The sequence below is a fragment of the Siniperca chuatsi genome, linkage group LG21 (genome assembly GCF_020085105.1).
Source record: "Siniperca chuatsi isolate FFG_IHB_CAS linkage group LG21, ASM2008510v1, whole genome shotgun sequence".
NCBI lineage: Eukaryota > Metazoa > Chordata > Actinopteri > Centrarchiformes > Sinipercidae > Siniperca > Siniperca chuatsi.
The window spans coordinates 3,964,913-3,990,296 of NC_058062.1; the positions used below are offsets into that span (position 1 = coordinate 3,964,913).

At 40.0% G+C, this 25,384-nt stretch overlaps 1 protein-coding gene across 1 annotated transcript in view; it reads right to left on the reverse strand.

The window, feature by feature from the left end:
* Positions 1-1,735: 1,735 nt before the first annotated feature.
* si:ch73-281f12.4 (Ras-associating and dilute domain-containing protein-like) overlaps positions 1,736-25,384 on the reverse strand; it is a 34,566-nt gene continuing 10,917 nt past the window's right edge. The window contains exons 5-16 of the mRNA XM_044181719.1: positions 24,086-24,781; positions 23,867-23,904; positions 22,057-22,226; positions 21,838-21,950; positions 18,024-18,243; positions 16,951-17,123; positions 13,209-13,353; positions 10,975-11,156; positions 10,524-10,890; positions 5,691-5,818; positions 4,248-4,387; positions 1,736-4,150 (exon numbers count right to left, since the gene is read on the reverse strand). Coding sequence (XP_044037654.1) covers positions 4,048-4,150; positions 4,248-4,387; positions 5,691-5,818; positions 10,524-10,890; positions 10,975-11,156; positions 13,209-13,353; positions 16,951-17,123; positions 18,024-18,243; positions 21,838-21,950; positions 22,057-22,226; positions 23,867-23,904; positions 24,086-24,781 — 2,475 coding nt within the window. The 3' untranslated portion in view covers positions 1,736-4,047. The remainder of the gene's footprint in view (positions 4,151-4,247; positions 4,388-5,690; positions 5,819-10,523; positions 10,891-10,974; positions 11,157-13,208; positions 13,354-16,950; positions 17,124-18,023; positions 18,244-21,837; positions 21,951-22,056; positions 22,227-23,866; positions 23,905-24,085; positions 24,782-25,384) is intronic.

The window sequence follows — 25,384 nt, forward strand, 5'->3', positions numbered from 1 at the left end:
ACCATGGCTACTATTTAGGTTTAAAATTAGCTTTTGTGCAGCTGTCACCAGCGCAACTCACACTATCCTAAGATCAGAACGGTGAATATATTACTAATTTGGTTCAGGCAGCAGGAGGACTTTGGTTAGTGAAGGTTTATGGTGTTCACTGTGGACCTTTTCTGTGTTAAACCAAGACCCGGCTCTTTCCCTCAACCAAGTGCAGTGAGCGCCTTAACATAACCATAAAATAATGTAATAATGCTGCGGTACATTCAGTGCATCTTGTGATTAACATTTCCTCATTATGTTGATTAAAAACAATCTGTGCGGCATCATGTGTCCTCCAAAACATACTTGCTGTTGCAGATTAGTACTATATAAATAATAGGCCCAGTTTCTAGGAGACAGGGTTAAACTTTGACGTGTCTAACATGTATGAAAACATAAATGTATGACACAAAGCTGTGTCCTGAGTTTGGTGACATTCATCAATTTTGCATTTGAATTTCCAATTTTTAATCTAACTTTTTTTTACACATCAACAGAAAAGAAGTTAAACAGCTGATTTAATATAATTTAATACTGAGTTAAATATTCAAACCCCCAAAAAGATAAATATATATTTTTTATAGCTGCACTATTACATTAAGTAGATAATTCTGGATGTTTAGTGCATCATTTCAAACAAAGTTTCCCTGTAATTCAACATGAAATATTTTGCGTCTTTGAAAAACGTCACGATCTGGAATAAAACTTAAAGGCTCTGCTCACCAACGCAGGTGATTTCAGTTAACTTGACTAATCGCACCTCTGCTCAGGTTGACGATGGCAGGAGATATTTTGGACAGGAGTGGAAGAAGTATTCAGATCCTTTACTTAAGTAAAAGCACTAATATCACATTGTGAAAATACTCCTCCACATTTAAAAGTCTGGCATTCAAAACCTTAAGTAAAAGTACTTGTTGGGCAGAATGATTTTAATGTTACAGCTTGTGGAGGTGGCACAAATTTTAACTACTTTATGTACTGTTGGATAGTTTAATTTACAGCACAATATCATCTTTTATTTATAGCTTAATGATATGTTTTGATTGTGATGGATGTAGTGGAGTAAAAAGTACAATATTTCCCTGCTGTGAGATGCAGTGGAGTAGAAGTAGAAAGTAGCAGTAAAGTAAAAGTAGTAAAAGTTTTAAAATCAAAGCTGAGAATTAAAAGCCTGCAGTGCAAACAGAAAGTTGAACAATCAGGAAAGTTTGGTCTGAAACGAGGATTTATGTCAGAGAGCTGCAGGGGAGCTTCACACTCAGCACCTTCAGGCCTGTTTACACTTTAATTACACTCTCAGATGTGTGTTAACATTTAAGTAACAGTGTGCAACATGGTAAAATTTGTATACCAATATAAAACAGTGTTTTTAATCGTGTCCTCAGGGGGGCACAGAGGCTGAACTGTGCTGTGTTGGAGTCAGTGGAAAGTGCTTGGCTAGTGGAAACCACAGAGCAGCTATAAACAGCTGCTGGTGGCGGCCACTAAAGCGTGCCATGCAGCCGACACACCCAGCAGCGTCCCTGCTGCTCCACCCTGCCAGACTTTTACATTCCAGCTGCAAATGTAGTTCACTCCAAAAACCTGCTGCTGCTTCATTTGTTCACCCACCAACACTCACACACACACACACACACACTTTACAGGAGAAGATTTAGGCAAGAAGACACAATAATCAGAAAGTAACATTAGCAAAAGTGCAACATTTTCAAAGTCAAAATAATATTTATTCCATAGTTTCAAAAATACTGCGCAATATAAATATTACAAAACTGAATACTTTGTGTGTCAATATACTTGAACACTGTTTACATTAGGGACAGACTTAAGACGGGGGCTGCAGCAGTGTGTCGTTCTACAGTGTTAAACATATCAAAACATATCTGCTCTCAGATCAGTAACTCTAAGATGTTTCATGGTTTGGGCCCAAACCACTGACAGTAAGGCTTTAAAGCAGAAGTTGGACATTTTAGGAAAAACGCTTATTCGCTTTCTTGCCAACAGTTAGATGAGAGGATTGATATCACGCTCATGTCTGTCTGTTGAATATGAAACTACAACCAGTAGCCGGTTAGCTTAGCACAAAGGCTGGAAACAGACGAGATATAACGTGTTAATAATGAGCTTTAGAGGTGTTGATAGGTGGATTTTATTACTTTTTGACAGAGCCAGGCTAGCTGTTTCCATTCTTTATGCTAAGCTAAGCTAACCGGCTACAGCCTTATTCTTACTAGACATGAGAGTGATATCAATCTTCTTATCTAACTCTCTCATTATTTCCCAAAATATCAAACTATTCCTTTAATTCAATATAACTCGTACGTGTGTGTGTGTGTGCAGATGTGAATGCATTATGTACAGCTGATAAACTGAAGCAGAGGAAGTTGAACATTATGACACCATCTCATTTTCCAATTAACAACAGAGTTCTTTTAGCTGTATGACAGCATATCTTTGGCTTTATTATTTTATGAGGGTTTTTGAAGTTGAGGAGTTTGAACCGATTTTTTTGGCCAGCAGAAACAAGCGTGTGAGCACAACACTGACACATCATCACCTTCTAAGTTGATCTGTTGAACTTGTTAGCAAACAGCTGCTTATTTACACTTCCAGCAGTTACAGAGCAACATATTCATTCATTAGGAGTCGTGTTTGTGTCACCTGATGAATGTAAGTCTAATACTCTCTCTCTGTTAGCTCTGTTTTTGGTCTCCAGCAACTCCTGAGGGAAACATCTGGCTCTTTAGCTGCTAAATGCTCCACTATGTTCACTAAGTGTGTCTGTTTGCTGCTGAGCAGGTAGTGTACTGTGGAGTTTTTTTGCCCAAAACGACGCTATGAGAGCGGCGAGAGTGAACCAAAACAGTAAAGTTGCAGCCGGACAGATAAACAATGAGCTGAAAGTCACTATAAAGCTCCTTTAAAGCCGACGGGAGCTGCAGATTCAGCTGATAATTCTCTGTAGGTTCATCACTTCGAGTCATTCGATCCATTGTTATGATAAAAATATCGACTATAGCTGCTTAAAAGAGGAGCATGTAACCCTTCAGTTTGTTAAAGCTTAAAGATTTTCACCCAACTGTTCAAACATTCCTGTTGTTTAACCTGAACATTTATTGTCACCCGTCACTTGACCCGCTGTTGTAACAGACCGATCGTCTTTCATGCGATATAAAAGTGGAAATGTTACGATCTGTGCGATGCGCTAAAGGCCACAATGAAAATGACCAACTGCTAAAATGCAAAGAAAATCATCTTGTCTTACATCCAGAATCAAGAACAAAATCTCCCAGTAAGTTTATATAATTCTGCTTGATCCCAGTATGGTTTTCCTTGTTTTGGGAAGTTTCTAGAAATGTGTTTAAAAAGACAGAATATTAACAAATATTGATTCCCAATGACAGATTTTACTTGTGCAAAGAAATATGGTTTTATGACTCCCTAACAAATGAATGGGTAAGATGGAGGTTTTGTCGCAGTGTAAAATTTGCGGTTTCACAGTTTTTAAAATAGCCATAAAAACCATAATTTAAAAATGAATTTAAAAATAATTCCAGTTAATGCCAGACATGAATCAGGCCTCGGTCCTGGAGCAGCTCGGTGGTGTTCTTCAGAGAGAATACTGCGTACTCAGACATTCAAATAGATGTTTCAGCTATTTTCCTTGACTGCCAAACCCTCATGGTTTATGAGTATATGAGCAGGTTGTTTATAGGCCAGGAAGAAGCTGGGACAGCAAAATGAGCTTTTAAAAACTAACCCAGCAAATGCCCACAGTCTGCGCTGGTGAGCACAATGAGTCAGTCCTGCTGCTTGGGTTGATTGTCTCGATGCTTTTTGCACAGAAAACAGATCTATTTCGGAATAAGTCTGAAATGAGAAGCAGGAAGAGTGTTTTCCTTTGGTTGGGGGGAATCCGTCCGGTGAGAAATACTGACTTTGGATGCCGCAGGAAGGATGAACCAAACGTCCTCCAGTATTCCCAATTGCACTTGATCGTCCACCACAGCTCGTCCTTCAGCATTTAGTCGTAGCCGAGCCCTTGTTTCTCGTCTTTGAGTCGATCTTGGCCACCAGCAGTCTGAGAGAGTCTCCTGATGATCGAATCAGTTCTCTACCACTGAAATGAAAACACAAAGAGACGCAAGAAGCTGTCAACACACAGCAACAGGAAGAGGAGATCAGACTGTGTGTACTGTGTGTACTTTAATACTTACATGTTGTATTCCATACCAACCAGGCTGATGCCGTTAACGGCCAGGACGCGGTCGCCCGTTCTCAGTTTCTGACACTGAGCGGCAGGAGAGTCGGGAACCACTGACTTCACGTAAATGCCGCTCATTCTCAGCTGTGTTTTCTATACGAAGAAAAAACAGGAAAAGTAAAAGATTATTGACGGCGATGGGCGCTTTAGAGTGACGTACAGCAGCCAGTGCTGCCAGAGTGACTGTCTGTCAGTCCGCCACTTTGGTCTACGCTGAAATATAACTATTGGATGCTACAGCAGCTCTACAGGACTGTTTTGAGCGCACAGACTGGCTCATGTTCAGGAGACAAGGAAGCTTACAACACCGCCGAAGCTGAGACACCGGGAGAGACTGGAGAGAGACCTCAACACCAACAACACCAAAGACATGTGGCAGGCGATCAAAAACATCCCAGGCTACAAAAGCAGGAGCGCCCCCATCATGTGAGGCCACGTTACCAGATGAGATAAACACATTTTATGCTCCTTTTGATCTCCCCAACAGAGAGTCAGCTGTACAGTCTACTCCGCCTCCGCAAGACCGGCCACTGTCAGTATCCACAGCGGTTATGAGAAGAACCCTGCTGAGAGTTAATATGAGTGAAGCTGCTGGGCCTGGTAACATCCCTGGTCGTGTACTACGATCATGTGCCAATCAGCTAGTTGATGTTAAAACTGACATTTTTAACATATCACTGTCACAGGAGATTGTTCCCACCTGCTTCAAGACTGCCACCATGTACCTGTACCTAAAAAGTCTGCACCCATCTCCAGCACTTAAAGAACAACATCCCAGCCAGCCTGGACCCTCACAAGTTTGCTTTCAGAACCAGCAGATCCACATCTGTGCCATCTCCACTGCCCTCCACTCCGTCTTCACACACCATGAGAACAACACCACCTACATCAGGATGCTGTTTGTTGATTTCAGCTGTTTCAGCAGTTGCCAGTTAATTTTCTGTCAATCAACAAATAATTTCTGCTCTAATATTTATTTAAAAAAATGTCTGTGCTCAGACGGTGTATAAAAGTTGTACTAGTTGTGGTACCATCAATAAGCTGTTGTTAATGATAACTAAAGAGCTCCTGTCCGTGCGACTGGACTGCAGAGCTCCCCGTCTGGCAGTAAGAACATTTAGTGTGATTAGATGTGTAGTTTCAGCCTGTTGAGTTGAAATCCCTGCAGGTTACAGTCTGATCTGATTAGTCTTCTTCATCAGATCTGAGCAGGTTTTTCTGTTTCCAGACTTAATTGTGTGAAAAGCTGATTTGAAACAATCCAGATAAGAGTCAGCCTTTGAAATCCATTTTACACAACGGTAACTGTAAATACTTGTTATCACATCAATGTTATGAAGGAGAGGAGAAGAAGAGGGTGTATGCTGGATGAGGAAGGAAGAAGAGGTCGTCATACCGTTCCGTCTACGAGCGCCAGTCCGAGACCATGAGGTCCTCTGTGAAGCTCCACCGTGAACACTTCCTCTTTGTCTTCTTCTTCTTCTTCTTCCATATTCTCTGTCTTCCACTCAGCATATCCACTAGCTAAACAAACAAACAGAGAAACACATCAAAACGAAGTGCTTGTACTCACTCATGTACCCCGACAGGTTTCCCAAATCTTGTCAGCAACTATTAAAACTACATGTTACAGATCTAAAATTAAGAGTTCTGTAAATGAAGCTTTGGTGAATTTCTTCCTGCTCGAATCTTCTCAGATCTTCTGCAGGTTTACTCCGCCACCTCCAGGAGATCCATGTCCTATCTTCTAAGGAAAGGGGTCTAATCTCCTTCGCTAACCTCCATAACTATTTTTATACACTTCCAATTAGGAGTGTCGCGATATACCGGTAATGATTTTACAATTATTTTATTATTATATTACAATAATCGTGATATTTGAAAATGAAATATTGATATCATCATGTTAATAATACACATATGATAACATTGTATAAATAATCCAGCGCCTCTTAAATCATTTCCTTTTGTTTCCATTCTCACTTTAATCGTGTAGTGAAAATCTGATATCGTGACAGCCCTACTTCCAATTATACACATCCACCTTATTGACCTGATTTAACCACTTTTCTTCTTCTTTGACAAACAGTGAGCACAGCTTTGATGCGCATTAGATGAAGTGTTTAAACCCTTAAATTAAATTATGAGCTGCCTGAAATCAGAGCTGTTAGCCTGAGCAGTGGGACTGAATGTGGACAGGGACTTCCTGTCTTCCTCATGTGGGTCGTCCTGTCACAGCAGCAACGGTAGCATTCCCAAAAAAACTGTTCCCACCCCAGCAGCTCCTGCTTCCCCCCCTCCGCCTTTTCCCAACATGCATCCTGTCTGCCCCCCACGCAGGACCTGCCCCGAACAATGCTGCTCCCGATTAAGATTCCACGCACCAACCCAACTGTAAATTCCCATGACGGATCGGCCACTGCTCTTTTCTCTCCTGACATCACCACCTCTCTGTAATTCTTGGGGCCAGATTAAAGGATTACCAAACTTTCAAAATAACATTAGCCGTTAGCCAAAACCACAGAGGTAGATATACTGGAGGCCAAGGTATGGCTCTGCATGTATACAGAGTTCCCATCAGGGTGGAAAAGAACAGGACATTTTCTTAACTAATTATATTTACATGATCTTCATTACAGATTCATTTACGTCAGAAAAAAATGTAAATTTCTGATTCATTTGGTTTCCACGATAGCGGAAAACTTGTGAAAACTGATAAATACTATCTTAAACATGACAATTTAATGCATTTAATGAATTTATCAAATATTGAGTATAAAATCTCCTTTTATTCCAGAAAATCAATGACTAGTGGGGAATCTCGGATATGAACCAAGGGTTGGAAAAATTTATTTTATTTTATTATTTTATTTTTTATAGTGGTTTAATTTCCTTTATTACAATGTTTCTCATCTTGCCAGGGCTGCAACTAACTAGTAACTACTAATTATTTTCATTATCGATTAATGTGCTGATTATTTTCCTGATTAATCAATCAATCAGTTAATTAATAATAAGTAATAGTTTAGTCTTTAATAATATTCAATATACTATGATGTAGACAAGGAAAAGAATTGAAAAATGACAATCATTAGTAGATTATCAAAATAGTTGCAGATTAGTTTTCTGTCGATCAACTAATCAATGAATCGACTAATCCTTGCACCTCTATAATAATAGTATAAACTATGCAGATTGAGAAAGTATTAAACTATTGAATATGCTGCCAGTTAGGACGGATATACATACAGAGATGGTGCCACATGTTCCAGTGTAATCCTCAAACTCTTTAAGCAAATTACTTTTATTAAAGGCATTAACAGAGAAAACATAGTACAACGAGTAACCAATGAGAGTAAAGACATCTGATTAAGAGCAACAAAATCCTTCAGCTTAAACCCTTTCTGTAACAGCCTACAGCCACAGTGGGGGGTCTGTCAGGGAGCGTATTAACACAGGATGAACCTCTTGCACTCAAACACAATCACATGTGACGAAAAGCGTTTCTGAAGGTCTGGTTCAGATCTGAGGGCAGGCAGAGACCAACCAGCCTCCTTTCTCCTGAATCCACCACACAACTGATAAAGAAATCTGCACATATATCCTTAATGTTTGTTTTGGCTTGTGTACTTATTTGGTCAAAATTGTCATGAAGAAATTTAAGTTTTACTTATTTTTCTGCAGTGATTGAAGTCATTTGTGTTCTCTAGGGGCGTGGATTTTCGGATCAGACTGACGATGCCAGTACTGTAATTTACTCTGTTACACTTATTCTTGTGAAATGAAACCGTAAATTGACACAATTTCCTCTTCAAACGATAAAACGATTGATATGTGTTCTCCTTTTGACGGTTTTATGTCACATATCAAGACATCCTCCTGGTTTACGTTAGTGTTAATGACTTGTTTCTCTAAATACAGTTGAGGGAAAACATATAGTGGGGATCACTGCTAACATTAGCAAGCTAGGCTAGCTAGCTCCCACTTTCGGAGTGAAATACAAACTTAATAGCGTAACTCTCTGCTTCTCCAAACTGGGGGTGTGCCGACCGCCATCTACTGCACTGACTATGGATAAGTACCTCATACAGCCCCAAAACCCAAACTATCCCTTTAAAGCTAAAGTAGTCGACTCTCACGCTGACTCCCTCTCGCTCCCACAGATGACCTCATGACGGAGACGTTCAAAAACAATAGGGGTGGGAGAGGAAACACTATTTCCTTTGCACGGCGAACCCACCCTGCACAGCCATCCACTTGAAATTCCTGACCTCCAGAATCAGTAAAAAGACGAAGGGAGAACTGTGAAGGCGCTCCACCTCTTTTATGTCGGGGGCACCTTCATGTGGACCTGGAACTGCCGAGCAGCGGGTCCACGAAGTCGAGTCACTAAACACTTTCCTTAGTAGATTTCGTCAGTCAGAGGAGGCGAATGAAGTTTTAAGAGGTGACCTCATTCCAGACGTTGGTAACAGCGAAGTGGTCTCAGTGACATAGCTGTGTGTCATTCGAATCAAAACCTGCTGTGTGTAAGAGAAGCCATAAATGGGCCTTTTGAGATGCTGTCGGTTTGTCATCATGTGTGTTGGCAGTGTGGTTTACGCTTTGTTTCAAGTTTTCTTTGTACGCGCACGCTTAACTCTCAATTATCATCTCCTGCTGTCAGGTTTCAGTTAATGTCTCAGAACTGTTTGTGGCTTTAACAGACCGCTTTAGAGGATCTGTGACGCCATGTTTATTTAATAGTATTTTATTTAAAATGTTTTCAAAAGTATGTATAGACCTGCAACTATTTAAATTATTGATATATCTGATGATTGTTAGCCATGCTAGCTGTACGGCTCTATGCATGGCAATGTTTGTCTCTCTGTCGGTCCACCACTTTAATCCAGACTGAAATATCTCAACAACTATTGGATGGATTGCCATGAGACATTCATGGTCCCCAGATGATGAATCTCCTACTCTGGTGATCCCCTGACTTTTCCTGTTGCGCCACCAGCAAGTTCACATTTGTGGTTTTAAGTGAAATGTCTCTATTGGATGGATTGACATTAAATTTGCTACAGATATTCGTGGTCGCTTGAGGATAAATTCGATTCATTTTGGTGATGCCTTGACTTTTCATCGTCAGGTCAAAATGTTTATTTGTCCAATACTTTACGACCAAACACCTGCAAAACTAACAACATTCCCATCAGCCTCAGTTGTATTTTGTGTTTAGTTCTTTCTAGCATTTCTTTTCAAGAAGCTGCACATGAGTTGTAGAATGGGTGAAGATGTTGTCTTCATTTGCATGTGTTTTCTTAAGTGGGCCGCGGTATAAAACAGAGAAAAGCAGCAAATCCCCACATTTGAGAAGCTGTGATCAACACATTTCTCAAATGAGTTGGTCTTGAACGATTCACCATTCTATTTCATTCATGCCCCTTTCACACCACAGAAATACAGTGTAATGCCTTTGGCCTGACGTCAACAGCTCATATTCACTACAAAGAGGATGTGATCCGTCCCTTAGACTTCCACTATGGCTGCCCGAGGGAGTGTTGTCTCACCTGAGAGCCGTCTGTGAGCAGCATGTTGCTGCCTGTTCAGGAGAAGACATCAACAACATCCTTCTGAGGAAAGAGACATTTTTCCACTTTACCCTGAACACCCAAGGGATTCAGTTTGGATTGTTTATAGTTGGAACAAACTATTTTGTATGATGAGCATGATTTTTGAACATTTTACTTTTACAGATTTTAATATGAATATATTTTGATCGTCTCTCCCAGGAGTTAATATATGTTGATAGATCCCTTTTTTTCCTCTTTCTTTTGTTTGTTTCACTGTTGTAGGTATTAACACAAATGTTGGCCCATTGCTAGTTTGCTTTTTTTACTGAATCTTTGTGATATATTAGATTTAATACGTTCTTGTATAATATATATATATATATATATATATTCACCGTTTTTATTTTGGCCCTTTCCATAGAGGCATGTTTTGTCCCCTACATGGGAGCATTGTTATCCAGCTCTGCTCTGATTGGTCCAGTCTTAATCATGCAGATCACAACCACCTTAGTGATGAATGTGTTTGCATCCATATATATATACATATATATATATATTCTGTTCTGTGGTGTTTACGTGACAGTGACAGAAGATCATTGCTTGGTAAATCAAATTTACTGGGCGCTTTCAGTAAAGTGTGCAGACCTTTTGTCTTCTGCCTGTTCGGTTACCTTTCTTTTGTTGGCGGGCGCCCTCCTGCAGATCTGCCTCCAGCTCAGCCAGCTCCATACCCTGCGGGGTGTTGGGTGGCGTCAGCAGGCAGGACGGGTCCAGTGCCAGGCTTTTGTGGTAGCCCAGGTCGGCCTGTCCTGGGAGGGTGTTCTGCAGCTCCAGGCTCTTAAGCTTCTGGGTCAGAACCGCCTCACAGCCGCTCAGGTCACCATGAGATTCTCGGGCATGAGCCGGCTCCGCAGGGGAGGTACAGTCCAGGTCTGCCTCAGGGGAGGTGCAGGTCACCGGGTCGGAGACCACCTGATGGACAGGATCCTGGAAGACTCTGACGGAGGGTGAGGTTGTAGACCGGATGTCTGTGGTCGTCTGAGGAATATAAAGTCAATCAATAACAGATGTAGAAACATCAAGGAGTCTCGTTTCCTGCTCTGGGGTCAGAGAGCTTGTTACCTGTTCCTCCACATCGGGTTCGGCTTGGGTTTCACTGCGGGGGCACCGGCGTATGAACTCCTGCAGATGACTGAGCTGTTCAAACAGAGCAGGCTCCACGATGGGTTTACCCAGCTCCAGGTGAAACGTGCTGCTGGGCAGGATGAGCGGCGGGTGGTTGTCAAAGCTCTCCAGGATGTTGGCTGCAGGAAGACAGAAAGGCCCGCCATCATCCATCACAAATGACCCGATCGTCATTACAGCTTTCTAGTGAAATTCAATCCTGTAACTTTAAGTAAAGCTGCTGTATTTGGGTTAAAACCCAATTAAAAGCCGTTAATAAAGAACAGGACTGATGCAACTGTTGCTGGATCAGTCGATGGTGTTTTACGCAGCAGGGTGCATTCAATGTGACAGGTGAAGATAGGTGAGAGCGAGGTGGCGGCTGTCCCGCTGGGAGAGGTGGATTTGAGAGGTAACTGTGGACTGAAGCTGATTGGTGGAGACAGACTGACAGGGCTGGATTACTCTGGAGGAAAACACAGACTGAGACGAAGGCTTCCACTTCTAAATGCATGTGAATGTTAGTGTGACGGTGTGCTTCCAATTATAATTACAACACGAGGTTAAAAGGACTAAATTGTGAAGTAAAGTAAAAAGTGATTTTCATCCTCATCTCTTTGGAGTCCCAAAATGGTCAATATTAGATAAATTAATGAGACATTATGAAATGTCTTAAATATAAAAATGAACCAATAAATTGTGAAATAATTTAAGAAATTATTAAAATGCTATTCCATCATTGTAATTCTTCCAATAACAAGCGTTTTACATTGTTCTTTTTATTTCATTATAGAAATCTTTATTTAAAAACGCCCCTTTTCAAAAGTCTGCTTTTATTTCATGTAATTTTTCCCAATGATACTTTTATTTTACGTCACGTTTTATTTCACAATGTCGTGTCATGAAATAAAAAGTGACATTGGGAAAAGTGACGTGAAATAAAAGCGTCCATTGGGAAAGATGTCAAAACAAACAAACTATATGAAAGCAACATTCGATAATAATGAGTTGAGTTTTAATAATTTCCTCATTTATTTCACTATTTACTGGTTCATTTATATATTTGAAACAATTTATTCATGTGAGTATTTATTTTATAATCTTTTTGTTTTTTAAACTCTTTGGGGCTCCATACTTCTTATGATCCCAGTCATCATAAAGTTGTAATAATTTCTAACAGAGAATGTAACAAACGTAAAAGAAGGCATGTTCATTCAACTGCACAAGACGTAAAGACACGAAGTATAATAAGTCGATAGAAAGTAGGAGCACATGCGATTATGCATCATGGGCGGATGTTTCAACAACAGTGTGCTTTCTTCAGAGCGTCTGAGCAGAGTTCAGCTCTCCTTCTGTATCAGGTTGTTAAACTTGTTAAGTACTCTGTTATTTATCATGACGTCTTGTGCAGTCAAGCATGTCTACTGTCAAGTTTGAACATGCAAGCTACACAATAGATTGTTCTGATTCGTGCAGAAAGAGGAGTCCGGTTACTGCTGTTTACAGTAAACAGGGTTGTCTTGCAGAAAGGACAGCTCAGAAAATGCTTTTGCTAACAGAAAACAGAAAACTGTGTAGAAGGTAGTTTCATAATGCAATTTAAATCTGATTTTCATCTCTTTTTAATATTCAAAATAAATACTAATAAATCCACAAATTTCTTTATGAAAAATAAAAATAAAAAGCCCTGCACATGCACTACGAGTTATACAAACTGAACTGATGATGACTAATCATTTATTTTCTATATTTTTCAAATCAGTGCAGATGCTGTCCAGATTATATCCAGAAACAGACACAGAAGCTTATCTCGAGCTCCAACTAACAATTATTTTCATTACTGATTCATCTGCTGATTACATTTTCAATTAATTAATTAATCGTTTACTCTATGAAATGTAAAAAAAAAAAAAAAAAAAAAAGGGGAAGAAATCACAATCCCAATTTACCAGAGCCCAAAGTGACATCTTTAAATTGCTTGTTTTGTTCAACCAAAAGTCCAAAACCTAAAGATATTAAATATAAAACGATGCATGACAAAGAAAAGTTGCAAATCCTTTGAGAAACAAATCTTTGGCTGAAAAATGACTAATACATTTAACTGTCTATTTTGTGTTTATTACGTTTCTGTCGACAAACTAATCGATTCAACTTTTCATCTCTAGGATGGTCTAATGTCTAATGTCACTCACCCGTCCTGACAGTGTCCTCTGCATCATCTGCTGATGGGGTCCATCCGGTGGGACAGGCTTTACCAGAGCTGTACTCCCTCAGCATGTGGTGAAGCTGAGCTGGGTTCAGGGCCGCAAACTCAGTCCTGAGAGAAGCCCAGGACGCCTGGACGGACATAAAACAACAAAGAAAACACAGAACATTTAGAGACATGAAGGAACTTATTCTAAAACCCTTCAATAACTTAAAATGCAGGATTGTAAAAGCGATCCATTGACGGTTTAAACTTAAGAACGAGCCACAAAGGCTCTTTGTAGTCGTCGTGAGAATGACAGAGTGGGAGAAACAAGTATTTTCCCATCACGCTTGTTTCCATATAAGGAAAAAAAGCCATTGCTACTCTCTCATTTGCATGCAGAGTATTTTAAACCAATTATATGATCTAGTAAATAGTTTTTGTTGCGGTAACAAGTCCTCTTGGGAAAATATTTCTCAGTCTAAATGTAACACAATAGCACTTCAAGTTGTCTTAAGTCAATGCAGCTTTTCTTCAAAGCACCATTCCTGTGTTTATTCTGCACTGCAATAAAAGGTGAGTGTATTATAATTAACGCGTCACTCTTGTTCTGTGCAGCGAGAGAAGTGTAAACTTTTCATTATCGCTGCTTCGCCTCTCAGGTTGCTGTGAAAGTTCTTATCATGAAATATCAGAAATACTTTATTGATCGGGGGGAAACTCTTTCAATATGATATTTGATATTTTGATGACTGCAGCAAGTAGCTCAAGGATTAGGAAGCAGGTGAGTCATTTGCCAGCGACATTCATGTGATTATTACAAGACAAACATTAGAAACATGACATAGTTCATTCTCTCTGTTTGCAGTTGAATTGGCGGAAGTAAGACTTTGCCGAGACATGCCGGGGCCACAATAGAAACCATAAGTTAAATGTTGTTGTGTCCCTGCCCTTCTCTTATAACACAGACGCCACACTGAGCTCAACCAAAGGTGAAGTTTAAATGCTGCTTATAAACAGCAGAAATTTTAAAACGTCTCTGTTTGTTATGTCTGAGATTTAATGTTTGGCAGACATATTCTCCTAAAATAACTCCTCAGATGTTGTGTGTTCTCCATGACTGCTGGCATAACAAACAACGCCACATCCCTCCAGTGTTATTTACAACTGCGCCAGCGAGCCACTTCAGTTCTTAAAAGCGCAGAACTCGAGCTGGAAAACTAGAAATCTGTCGAGGGTGTGTGCTCTGTTGCGGCAACCACAGCGTGACCTCATGCAAGGGCAGGGATACATAAAACCACCAGCTTCCTAGCAACCATCCAGTCCCACGAACAGACAAGACACAGCCTTCGACAGCTGGGTCGCGGGTGGGCTGGTGCTGTCTCGTGCCCTGGAGATGTTTCAGGCTGGTACCACGACTGCGAGTCATACAGTGAAAACAGGTGTCAACCTCAGAGTGTAAAAATACCTCATACTTAACCTAGTTCCTCCAAATACAGTAGGAAACTCCCGCTGTCACGGAGCACGATCAACTTTAAATTAGTTCTGTGGTCAGCTCAAATATCTTAAATTAGATTATATTATAAATAACAGAAACTCTAGCTTTCTTCTATATCACTGATTACCAATCAGGGGTATTTGTACCTCAGGGTGTACCCAGCAGCTGTCAGAGGGTACGTGGAAAGCTCAACCAATTAACTCAACCGAACGCAACAAAAAAATAGAAAGTGTGTTTGATAAAAAAAAAAAAAATACATCCTCATATTTGTGTTAAGGAGGAAAATAAACAGCCAAATGGGATTACAAATCAGAGTAATCTTAAGTAAATTTACAATAAAAAGTAAGCTGCCCATCAATCTGAGTCTGTTGTTACACATTAACAATCACAATTGACAATGTGTGAAAACAGAGTAGTTTAAATAGTTAACTAAAAGTATAGGACAGATGGTTGGAAACTGATAAAAGTAAAGAATAGATGGTTGAAATGGTAAAGTAATAGATAAATAGTTGAAATAGTTATCTAAAACTAATGGATAACAGTTTTGACGTACAATAGTTAGCTAACAGTTATGAATAAAAAGTTTAAATTGTTAGCTTAAAGTAATAGGTACATAGTTGAAATAGTTAGCTTAAAGCAAATGATAAACATCTTAAACTGTTAGCTAAAACTAATGGATTTAAAGAGTTTAAATTGTTAGCTAAAAGTAATGAATAACATTAAACAGTTGACTTGTTAACAGTAATGGATAAACAGTTTAAATAGTTAAAAGTCATGGATAAATGGTTACATGTTGGTTATATGAAACATAGTGTGTGAATAACATCCGGTTTATAATCCATTCATAAGGACATAACCTTTGAGTAGCGCAGATAAAGGGGTACCTGATGTGACAGGGCTGTGAAGGACCATCAGACAGAAAAGGTTGGGAACTTACGTTCAATATGAAGATGTTTAAAGATGTTGTGACCTCCAACTGCACAACAAGGCATAAATATAAACTCCTAACCAACCCACCCCTCCATCCATATCACATTAAACTGTCTTTCTGTCCTTAACTAATGTCCCCTTGGTTTACAGTTTACGATGATCACTCACTCACAAGTTATGTCCCACATTAGTGAAACCCAAGAAGTAAAGCATTTGTCTCGTAAAGTGGACAAAGAATTACAGGCGACCATTTCTATTTATAGCCTTTCTATTTAAAGCAACAGTAGCACATTTCGTCACAAAACATTAAGCAGATCCATCATCTTTCCAAGTGCAATAAACGCGTGAATCAGGAAAAGGTTTGTAGGTTTGACCTTTTGTATAAGCTTTGTTCCTCATGTGTCACACCTGGGTAATGTTGGTTTCTCTTAATGACTCTGAATTACCTCAGTGTTTAATAACCAGCCAAGTGAGAGCTCAGCTTCCTTCAGTGGTACGAAGTGTAAACAAGATTTGAATGGGTAACTGAGAGAGCGGTGTGCTTAAGGAGGGATTAAATGTTAAGTTGGCAAGCCACCACTGCGCAGCAAAGACTAAACACAGGTAAAAGCAAATATAAAGTTGTTGTTGTAGTGATGTACAGTATTTTTTTAAGTGATACAGCGTGTTATTCCTGAGCATACACTGACACGGAGGGTTTAAAAGGCTTTAAAATGACTGTCCTCTATGTATTTCTGTGTCTTTGAACATTAAAATGCATTTTGAAGCTCTTAGCCACATGTTTCCACTTGGCTTAACACATACTCTGGCTAACAGGATATACGAGTGTGATTTTAAGTTAGATAAGTGATGGCCAAACCCTCATTGGCACCATGAAGTCATGAGTTGATCATTTTAGTGTATTTACACTTACTCTGTTCCTGCAGGCCATTTCCTCATATATAATCAATGAGAGTGGCACCATGGGAGTTTAAGTACATCTGTTCTCAAAGCTACTATAACCACAAACCAGTAACATGCTTCCACAGACTTGTAAGCTTTTATGGCATTATTAGTCATGGTTATCACAATGTTTAACAATAACAAACTGTAGAAAAGAGTGGGAGTTACAGTGTTGCAGTGGGAAGGGTTAAGTGAGGTTCAGATATCCCAAAGATGGAAAGTTTTGCACCTAATACATAAACATACATAACTGATGTTGTACTGACACCTTTAAGACAATGAAAACATTCAGGCTGACGCAGACACGGCTCGACTCTCGAGGCTACACTCGCCCACGGACAGACAAACAGGAAAGGAGAAGCGGATGTCCTCTGACCTGCAGGAGGGTTTCTTTGGGTGTGGCCAGCAGATTCACAGCAGCAGAAAGCTTCTGGAAGAACTCTGTGGCCAGATCCCCCAGGCCGATGCTCTGGATCCAGTCCATCAGCAGGTCCAAGTTGGCCCGGATCTGAACACCTCGGGACCACTGGTAGAACCCAGCTACAGATCCTGAAAAACAAATAAGTCTTAAATTAGAGAATTGTATTACATATTGATGTGCAACCTACTGTACTTAATGCTCATTTAATAAAAGAAGTTATAGTAGCAGTCATAGTAGTAGCATTAATGCTACTAGCCTGGTTACATTGAAATCCTCAGAGGGAGTTGAAAATGTAATGAAAATGTTATCTAATGAAAATGTTTAAGAATATAGGCAAAAAATAAAGTATATTAGCAAATACCAGTTTGAAAATAATATACTACATGTTAATTATTAATATAGTGCAACATAAAGTTCTCACGAAACCAATTTAGAGATATGATGCTAGCAAGACTAAGAGCTGCTAGCAGACATGCTAGCAGCTGTGAGAGGTTGTACGTAGCAGTGCTTTGAGCTAAATGCTAACATCAGCATGCTAACATGCTCACAATGACAATGCTAAACCATGTTCGCTATTTTAGTTTAGCGTGTTAGCATGCTAACATTTGCTAATTAGCACTAAGCAGAAAGCACAGCTGAGGCTGATGGGAATGTCATTAGTTTTGCAGGTATTTGGTCATAAACCAAAGTTTGGACAAATTAAAATTTCGATCTGATGGTGGCGCTAGATGAAAAGTTAAAAGACGACCAAAGTTATTAGAATTCATCCTGAGGGGAACAAAATGTGTGTACCAAATTTCATGGCAATCCATCCAATATTTGTCAAAACAATTCACTTAAAACCACAAATGTTAACCACATGGTGGTGCTACAGGAAAAGTCAGGGGATCACCAAAGTTATTTGGATTCATCCTCTTGGGACCATGAATGTCGTGTTGTTGAGATATTTCCAAGTGGCGGACCGACTGACGTCGCCATCCCTATAGCAAGCTAAAACAGGTTCCTTAATAAGTGGGCTGAAGTCTTACCTCTCTCCATGAGGGTGTTGAACAGCGATGCGTTGATGAAGAAGAACAGGTAGGCACAGAGTTGTAATGAGATGTCTGGATGGACCTGGAAGGCTGTGAGAAGCTTCAGTGCCTCCTTCAGCACCTCCAGGATGCCGCTGAGCCCGTCAGGCACTCGCAGCTGACCGTTCTCTGAGAACGGGTTCCCATCCAGCAGACCGGGCAAGGCTGAATACATACTCTGTGGAGAGAAGTGCTGACATTTTACATCTCAGCTGTAAAGACCAACTGGATGTTGGACTGCATGCTGTACAAAGTACTGGATAATATCAACATCTGGACAGGAAGATACGCTCTTCCACCATTACCACTGCTAATGCACCATGGGAATAAAGCAGTGATAAGGCTGATACTGAGTATCATTGCTCGCAGAAGCACATAAACTACATGTTATACGTAGACACACGTGATGAAGTTTGTAGGAAAATAACGTACTTTTCTTGTCTTGTCTCTTGTTTAGTGCTGCTGTGTACAGAATATAATGACAGAATGACTCAAAGAAAGGAAGGCATTCACAGAGCGTACAGGAAACTTTGCAGGAAAGCTTGTGTTTCGCAACACAAAGGGCAGCTGTAGGGAAACGAAAAACACTATCCTTCAGTTACACTGGAATTTGAGTCATTGTACTCTGCTTAGAAATATCAAAACAAGGATTAAAACAGCGATTCAAACTAATTTAAAATGTATTCTTTAACATTAATAAATCATTACCATGTCAATTTTAAGACATATGTATATTTAAGAACAAACAAATAAAATTAAAGAAGTTTGGCCTCTTAGTTTACCTGCAAAACTAATGACATTCCCATCAGCCTCAGCTGTACTTTGGGTTTAGTGCTAATTAGGATGTGTTAGCATGCTAACACGCCAAACTAAGATGATGAACATGGTAAGCATTATATCTGCTTTACATCAGCAGCCGACGTTAGCATTTAGCTCAAAGCACTACTGCTACGTACAGCCTCACAGAGCTGCTAGCATGGCTGTAGCTTCTTAAGTCTTGTTAACTCTCAAATGGCCAACTCTGCAATCATACGTCCATCTTGTGTTGACCAGTGATGTGAATGCTCACAGGCTGTAAGCATGCGAAGCTTTCGAAGCCATCTATTCTATATGACATGAATGCAGCATTACATTTGCCAGGATGCTACAAAGACGTTTCCTGTGTTGCTCTGTTTCTGCTTAATGTATAGGCAATAATTTAGAGAACATAAGAAGTTGACTCAAAGTTAACTCAAACATATATATAAATAAAAGAGGAACAAGAGAGTTCTGCAAATGCTGCAGAATCACCTTGCAAGCTGTTTTATTGAACCACCACCTCATTGTCAGTCATCACACAGATCCGGCTCTTATCACTACTCCTTCTTCTGACACAGTTCTGCCATTGTTTCTCATGACATCACCTGATAAGTGCACAAACACACTCTCACTCACACACCTTAACTAAGATAATGACCTCAGACAAACTGAAAGAGGCCATAAAGGCGACAAAAAACGACAGGCTCAGCAAATCTGCAGGTGGTGATCAGTTATCATGGAGACAGAACCCAAGGAGACAGTTGAGGATTTTTACAGACAGAAAGACTGTAAATAGTTTTTAAAAACACATCTGCATGCTTACACATTTTCTGGACATCTGTGTAGCATTTTGTGAAAACATAGCACATAAATACAGATTTTTACCACATTTTTCCCTTCTTTTTGCTCTACTCAGCACTCTTGTGTGGTAATTAACAGCGGCATTAATGACATTTTGCAGTTTTATTCATACTCTTGTTTTTTTTTTTTAGCCAGAAGAAAAAGAAGAAGTGAAATAATGACGTCTGTATGTTATGAACATTCAGTCATAGTTCACAGGAAATTAACAGGAAAACCTTTTCCCCCTCCTCGCTTCCTTTCCCCTCTTGGGTGTTTCTCTGATGACAGTCTGTGGGCCTCTGCAGGAAACAGACTATAGCTCATAGCTAATCCTCCCTTTCTCTGCACCAGAAACACAGCTACCAGCAAACACATACATAAATAATACATGTACATAATACATGTCTAATTATGAGAGATACTGCAATGCATGTTACTGCTGTAAACAGAGCTGGAACTGCACAATTAACAAGCCTCAAAGGTGACAAATAAACGTGATGGCAAACTGAAAAACAGCGTCTGACAAAATCACATAAATAAACTTGGGTACGTGTTTTTTTAGACTGAAGAGCATATACTGTACAGTAAAAGGTCTCTTTTTTTCAGTATAGGTTGTTGTGCAGCACAAGCAATAGAAATATGTCTGAGTATTCAAAACAACAGCACATTCTGCTCCTGCTTCCTTCCCTCCCTTCCTCAAACACTGTGCAGGGTGGTGGTGTTTCTACAGCCGCTGCTGTGAAGTGTCTGTGCTGTGATGTCGACTGGATTCTGCATAAACCAGACGGCCTTTAATAAGCAACTTTAACATGGGAAAGTCATATAAATCTAGCCTGGGAGTGTCCTGTCGGGCTGTAAAACCGGAGGGTTGACTGTTGTTCACAAAACAAATCCAGATGCATTTTGTGTCCAGAGTGGTCAGAGTTTTTAAGGCCATGAAGTGGTAAAAACTGTTTCTGCAACATAGATCAGTCTCACTTACAATTGATAATATTTCTTTTATTCCTCTTCTGCTTCTGTCTCCTGTGGTGTACTCCAAGGCTCCATCTTAGGCCTTATTTTAATGTCGACTGGGGTTTTTTAGAAAATTCACCTTCAGTCTCTTTTAGTAGTCTTAAGATGTCAAACGCTGGATGGCCAACAGTTTTCTCCAGCTATATGAGAGTAAGACAGAGGTCCTTATTCTCGGCCCCAAAAATAATTTCTGTCTTTAGCAGTAGCTTTTTCCACATTAGGTCAATAGTGAAAATAAAACCTTTCCAGCAGTGAGTCTCCTCACTGGTCCTAAGAAGAGACCCCGCATCTCCCCTGTACAGGCCTCCCTTCACTGGTTACCAGTGAAATACTGAACTGGATGGTTTTGCACCAGCCTACATCTCTGATCTCTTCGGCCCATATTCTACATCCAGACCAGATCCTCTGATCAGTTACTCCTCACTATTCCACGATAGTGGAACAGTTTATCTTCACTGTCAGATCGTCCCCATCTATCGCTACCTTTAAAGACCCACCTTTATACAACTGTGTTTGAGTCCCGTTAAGTATTAATATAACAATAAAAAAGTTTTAATTTTATCTGTTACAATTATTTACCATTTTATTTTTGCTTTAATCATTTAATTGTACTTTACATTTCTCTGTAAAGCACTTTGGTCATCGCCTGTTGTTTTTAAATGTGCTCTATGAATAAATTTAACTTGACTTAACATTAAACAATTCATTAATGCAACTGCAAGGCTAAAAAAGGCCTTCATAAAGTGGTTCTCACCAAATCAGGCATTCTGGTTTTGTTATTCAACAAACCGGTGAAACCTTGGGAGACAAGATTGTCTTTTTGTTTATATTTGAGACAGTGGAAAAGACACCCTGCTCACTATCTCACAGGCCTTTCCTGACTGAGAGTGCCAGACGAAGTTGGTGTTTTCATTCTGTTATTGTGTTTTTGCTCTGGAATATGCTCAATGAAAACAGTGTTTACACAGTCCAATTTCCTGCTTCACATGTGACCGACACTCAGATTTTACAGGTCAAAAGGATGTGAAACATGTTGATGTCACTTTATGAGTGTGTGTGTGTATGCTGTACTTTATGCTGTGTGTTAAAGAACATAGTATATTCATGTGTGGCAGCCAACCTTTGTTAGATAGTAGACAGACTGCTGGAAGGTGAACATGATGACTTCCTCCAGGACTGTCATGGCTTCCTCACAGGCTGTTCGAGTGGAGGACATCTCAGAGTCCAACAGACCTGACGACACATGCAAACTAATTTTAAAAACACATACAACACACTGCAGCTGTAACAGCTGTGAGCACGACAGATGTAATAAAGTTAAAGGTGTGTTTTTGTCCACCTTCGTCCTCCTGGTCCTGCCTCCAGGGCAGCAGCTGAGGGACTTCATGCTGGATGAAGTGCAGCAGTTCGATGGAGTTGGCCATCCACAGCACCAGAGGCTGCAGACCTGGGATCAGCTCCTCCATGCTGAGCAGCTGAAGATGCTCGGGATGCCCGTCACCGGAGCTCCTGATGTAAAAAACACAGAGATTAGTGCTGAACCAGCTCTCAGTTTGGCTTTATACAGAAAAATCTTCTTGATACTCTTCAAAGACATGACCATTTTATGCAACTCAGAGGCTGAAATCCTTGTACAGGCTTTTATAGCATCCAGAATCAACTACTGGAATGGACTTTTCAAGAGGCCTTTGTTTGGTTGAAAACGCAGGAAACAATTAGGTCAGTTTCAGGTGAAACTAGCTAGAGTAATCAACAGATACTCAGGTAGACTCCTTCCTGATGGCAGGGCTTATGTAACACAGAGTAGCTTAAATTTCTGAGTTCCCGGTCCATTTTTTCATAATTGAGAATGACTTCCGGATGGGAGCCGAAACGTCTTGATTCTGAAAACAGTGTCCAGGTGACTACGACTGAAACCTTTTCTACGATAATATTCATTAATGAAATGTCCTGGCATCACAGTTAGTTGCTTAGGTGTCAACACATCAAAAAAAAAAAAAATGAAAATAGCTTTTGTGCATACTGTTTAAACACAGTATAACCATCCCTACGTTTCACTTCCAACATGTTGTTTGTTGTGACAACAGAATTCAGCAAATCTGACTTCAGAATTAGTCGGTAATATTTGTGCAATTTGTTGTTATAAGTGACATAAACCTGCGGTTTTATGAGTAAGACAGTAAGACAGTAAGATGAACACTCACAAAAGTGGACCTATTTTGATTCCTCTAATATTTCTGCAAATCAGCAACATTTTATGTGCATTTAAATAGAGTTACAGCAACTTTCCACTCCTCCTTATGAAGCAATTGTCAATGTTATGGCTTTTCCTACTATAACAGCCAAAATGTCTGCTGTGAAAAAGGACGACTTTCCTCTTAGCTTGTTTGCAACAAGTGCTGAAATGATTAGTTGATGAATCCATTAGTTAATCGAATGAAAGTTAATCAACAATTTTGATTGAACGATTAATTGTTTAAGCATCAAGCAAAAATGTCAACCATTCTCTGTTTCCAGCATCTAAATGTGAGGATTTGCTGCTTTTCTCTGTTCTACATGATTATAAACTTAATACCTTTAGTGTGTGTACTGTTTCTTGGACTAAACTAAGTTTTGATGTGCATTTTTTCAATATTTGTTTTACATTTCATGACAAAATAATTAATCAAATAATAATTGATAGGTTATTTGATAGTTAAAATAATCATTTTGCATAATCGTAATGATCATTTCAACAGTTGCAACTGTTAGACATCTTACACTTGTATCCTTCTAAAGGTCTCCCATTCACTTCCATTGACACCCGCACAACGAACTTTGATTCAGAGTTTATTAAACTTCGATAACTTTGCGCAACTCCTGAGTCAGACACTTGATGATAAAGCAAGTCGACACTGTGCTCATGAGAAAACTCTCTTCTACTTCTGCTTCTACTTTTGTAGAGAAGCGACTGTGGGAAATTCTCTCTTTGCACAACCTTGTACGAGCACATAGTTGTAAAATCTGACTTTAACTCCTCTTTTCTTCAGACAGTAAAACACGAGGTGTCAGGTGTCATATATCATCGCAGGCAGCAGCTGCTGCTCTTCTCTCTGTGGCAGGTCATTGTCATGTATTTCTGGGGCACTTCTGGTGGTTTGTCTACTCACGTTTCTGGCTGGATTGCTGCAAGTTCCTTTGTCTTCTCCTAAGAGGGAGAACACATAAAGAAAATATCCAGTTCACGCACGCGTTACCAGCAAACAACAACCATCTTATGTACATTACACACAACCCTGATGCCACATTTGATTACTTTACATTCTTCGTCACACTCGGGAATATAGTGCTGAATACACACTTATTAAACAAAGCAGAGTTTACCTTACCCACATAATGAGCTGGATCTGGCTGGCTATCCGGAGCAGCAGTTGTCTGAAGTGTGTCAGCTGGAACGTGGAGGCTGAGTGCTGGATGCACAGGCTCAGCAGGAAAGCAGGCGTCAGCTTTGGTTCATTTCCACTGGGGTCCAACATATCCAAAATCTCCTGCAGGACCCTGTCCTCCTGCTCCAGCTCATACTTTACCAAGGCCTCTGTGCCTTCCAGGTCCCTCCAACGAGGCGGTAAAGGCTTCCTCTGAAACCTTTTGATGGCGATAGAGGAGCCACATGATAAACAAGAGGATGACGTCTTTGTGTCAGAGTTCGGGCAGAGTCTGGTCATCCAAGGAGGAGTCTGGAGGGATCCTGATGTGCTGGTAGGATCCTTAAACAAGAACAGGTAGTGTTTGCCCAAGCCCACCAAATCCCCTGGGTTCAGTTCCACCTCCTCTTTAAGGAGGAAACCATTTCTGGTCACAGGAGCACCGTGGAGGGGCTTCAGCAGTGTCAATGACTTTTTGTGCTCCCCTGTGGATGTTGGGATGTTAGAGTCCAGGCGTCTGACACAGCAGTGTTGGGGCAACACGTCAGGTGCAAAGAGAAGGATGTCGATCTTTAATCTCTCCTCATCTTCTCCGTTGCAGTGCTCCCTGCAACGGCCAAAGATGGTGGTGGTCCCACTCATCAGGTAGATGACAAAATCCTGCAATAAAAAAGTGTTTTGTTTAATTTAGGGCTGCAGATAACAATGATTTTTGGTATCCGTTAATCTGCCAGTTATTTTCTCCATTAATCCATTAACCTACTGGTCTCTAAAATGTCAGAAATTGGTAAAAGAAGTCACAATTTCCTATTTTCCGACTTTAAATGTCTTGTTTTGTCTGATCAACTAGTCCAAAACCCAGATATTCAGTTTACTATCACATAATAGGAAGAAACACACAACTGAGAAGCTACTCTAGGTCATTTTTGGCACTTGTGCTTGAAAAATGACTTAAAGAATTAATCATTTGGTCTATAAATTGTTATAAAATACTAAAAAGTACCCAAGGGACGTCTTCAAATGTCTTGTTTTATCAACCCAACGGTCCAAAAATCAGAGATATTTATTTTACTATAAGCAACCAAATAGCAACCAATTCTCACACTGGAGCTGCTTGAAAAATGACTTACAGGAGCTGTATGCGACACTCACTGCCACTCGCTGATCATCGTTATTATCATCGGTATACACACTTTATTCAAACTCTACAGAAACAAAATAAAACTCATCATAGCCATCTTTGTTAGTCTTTCCACTGTTCCA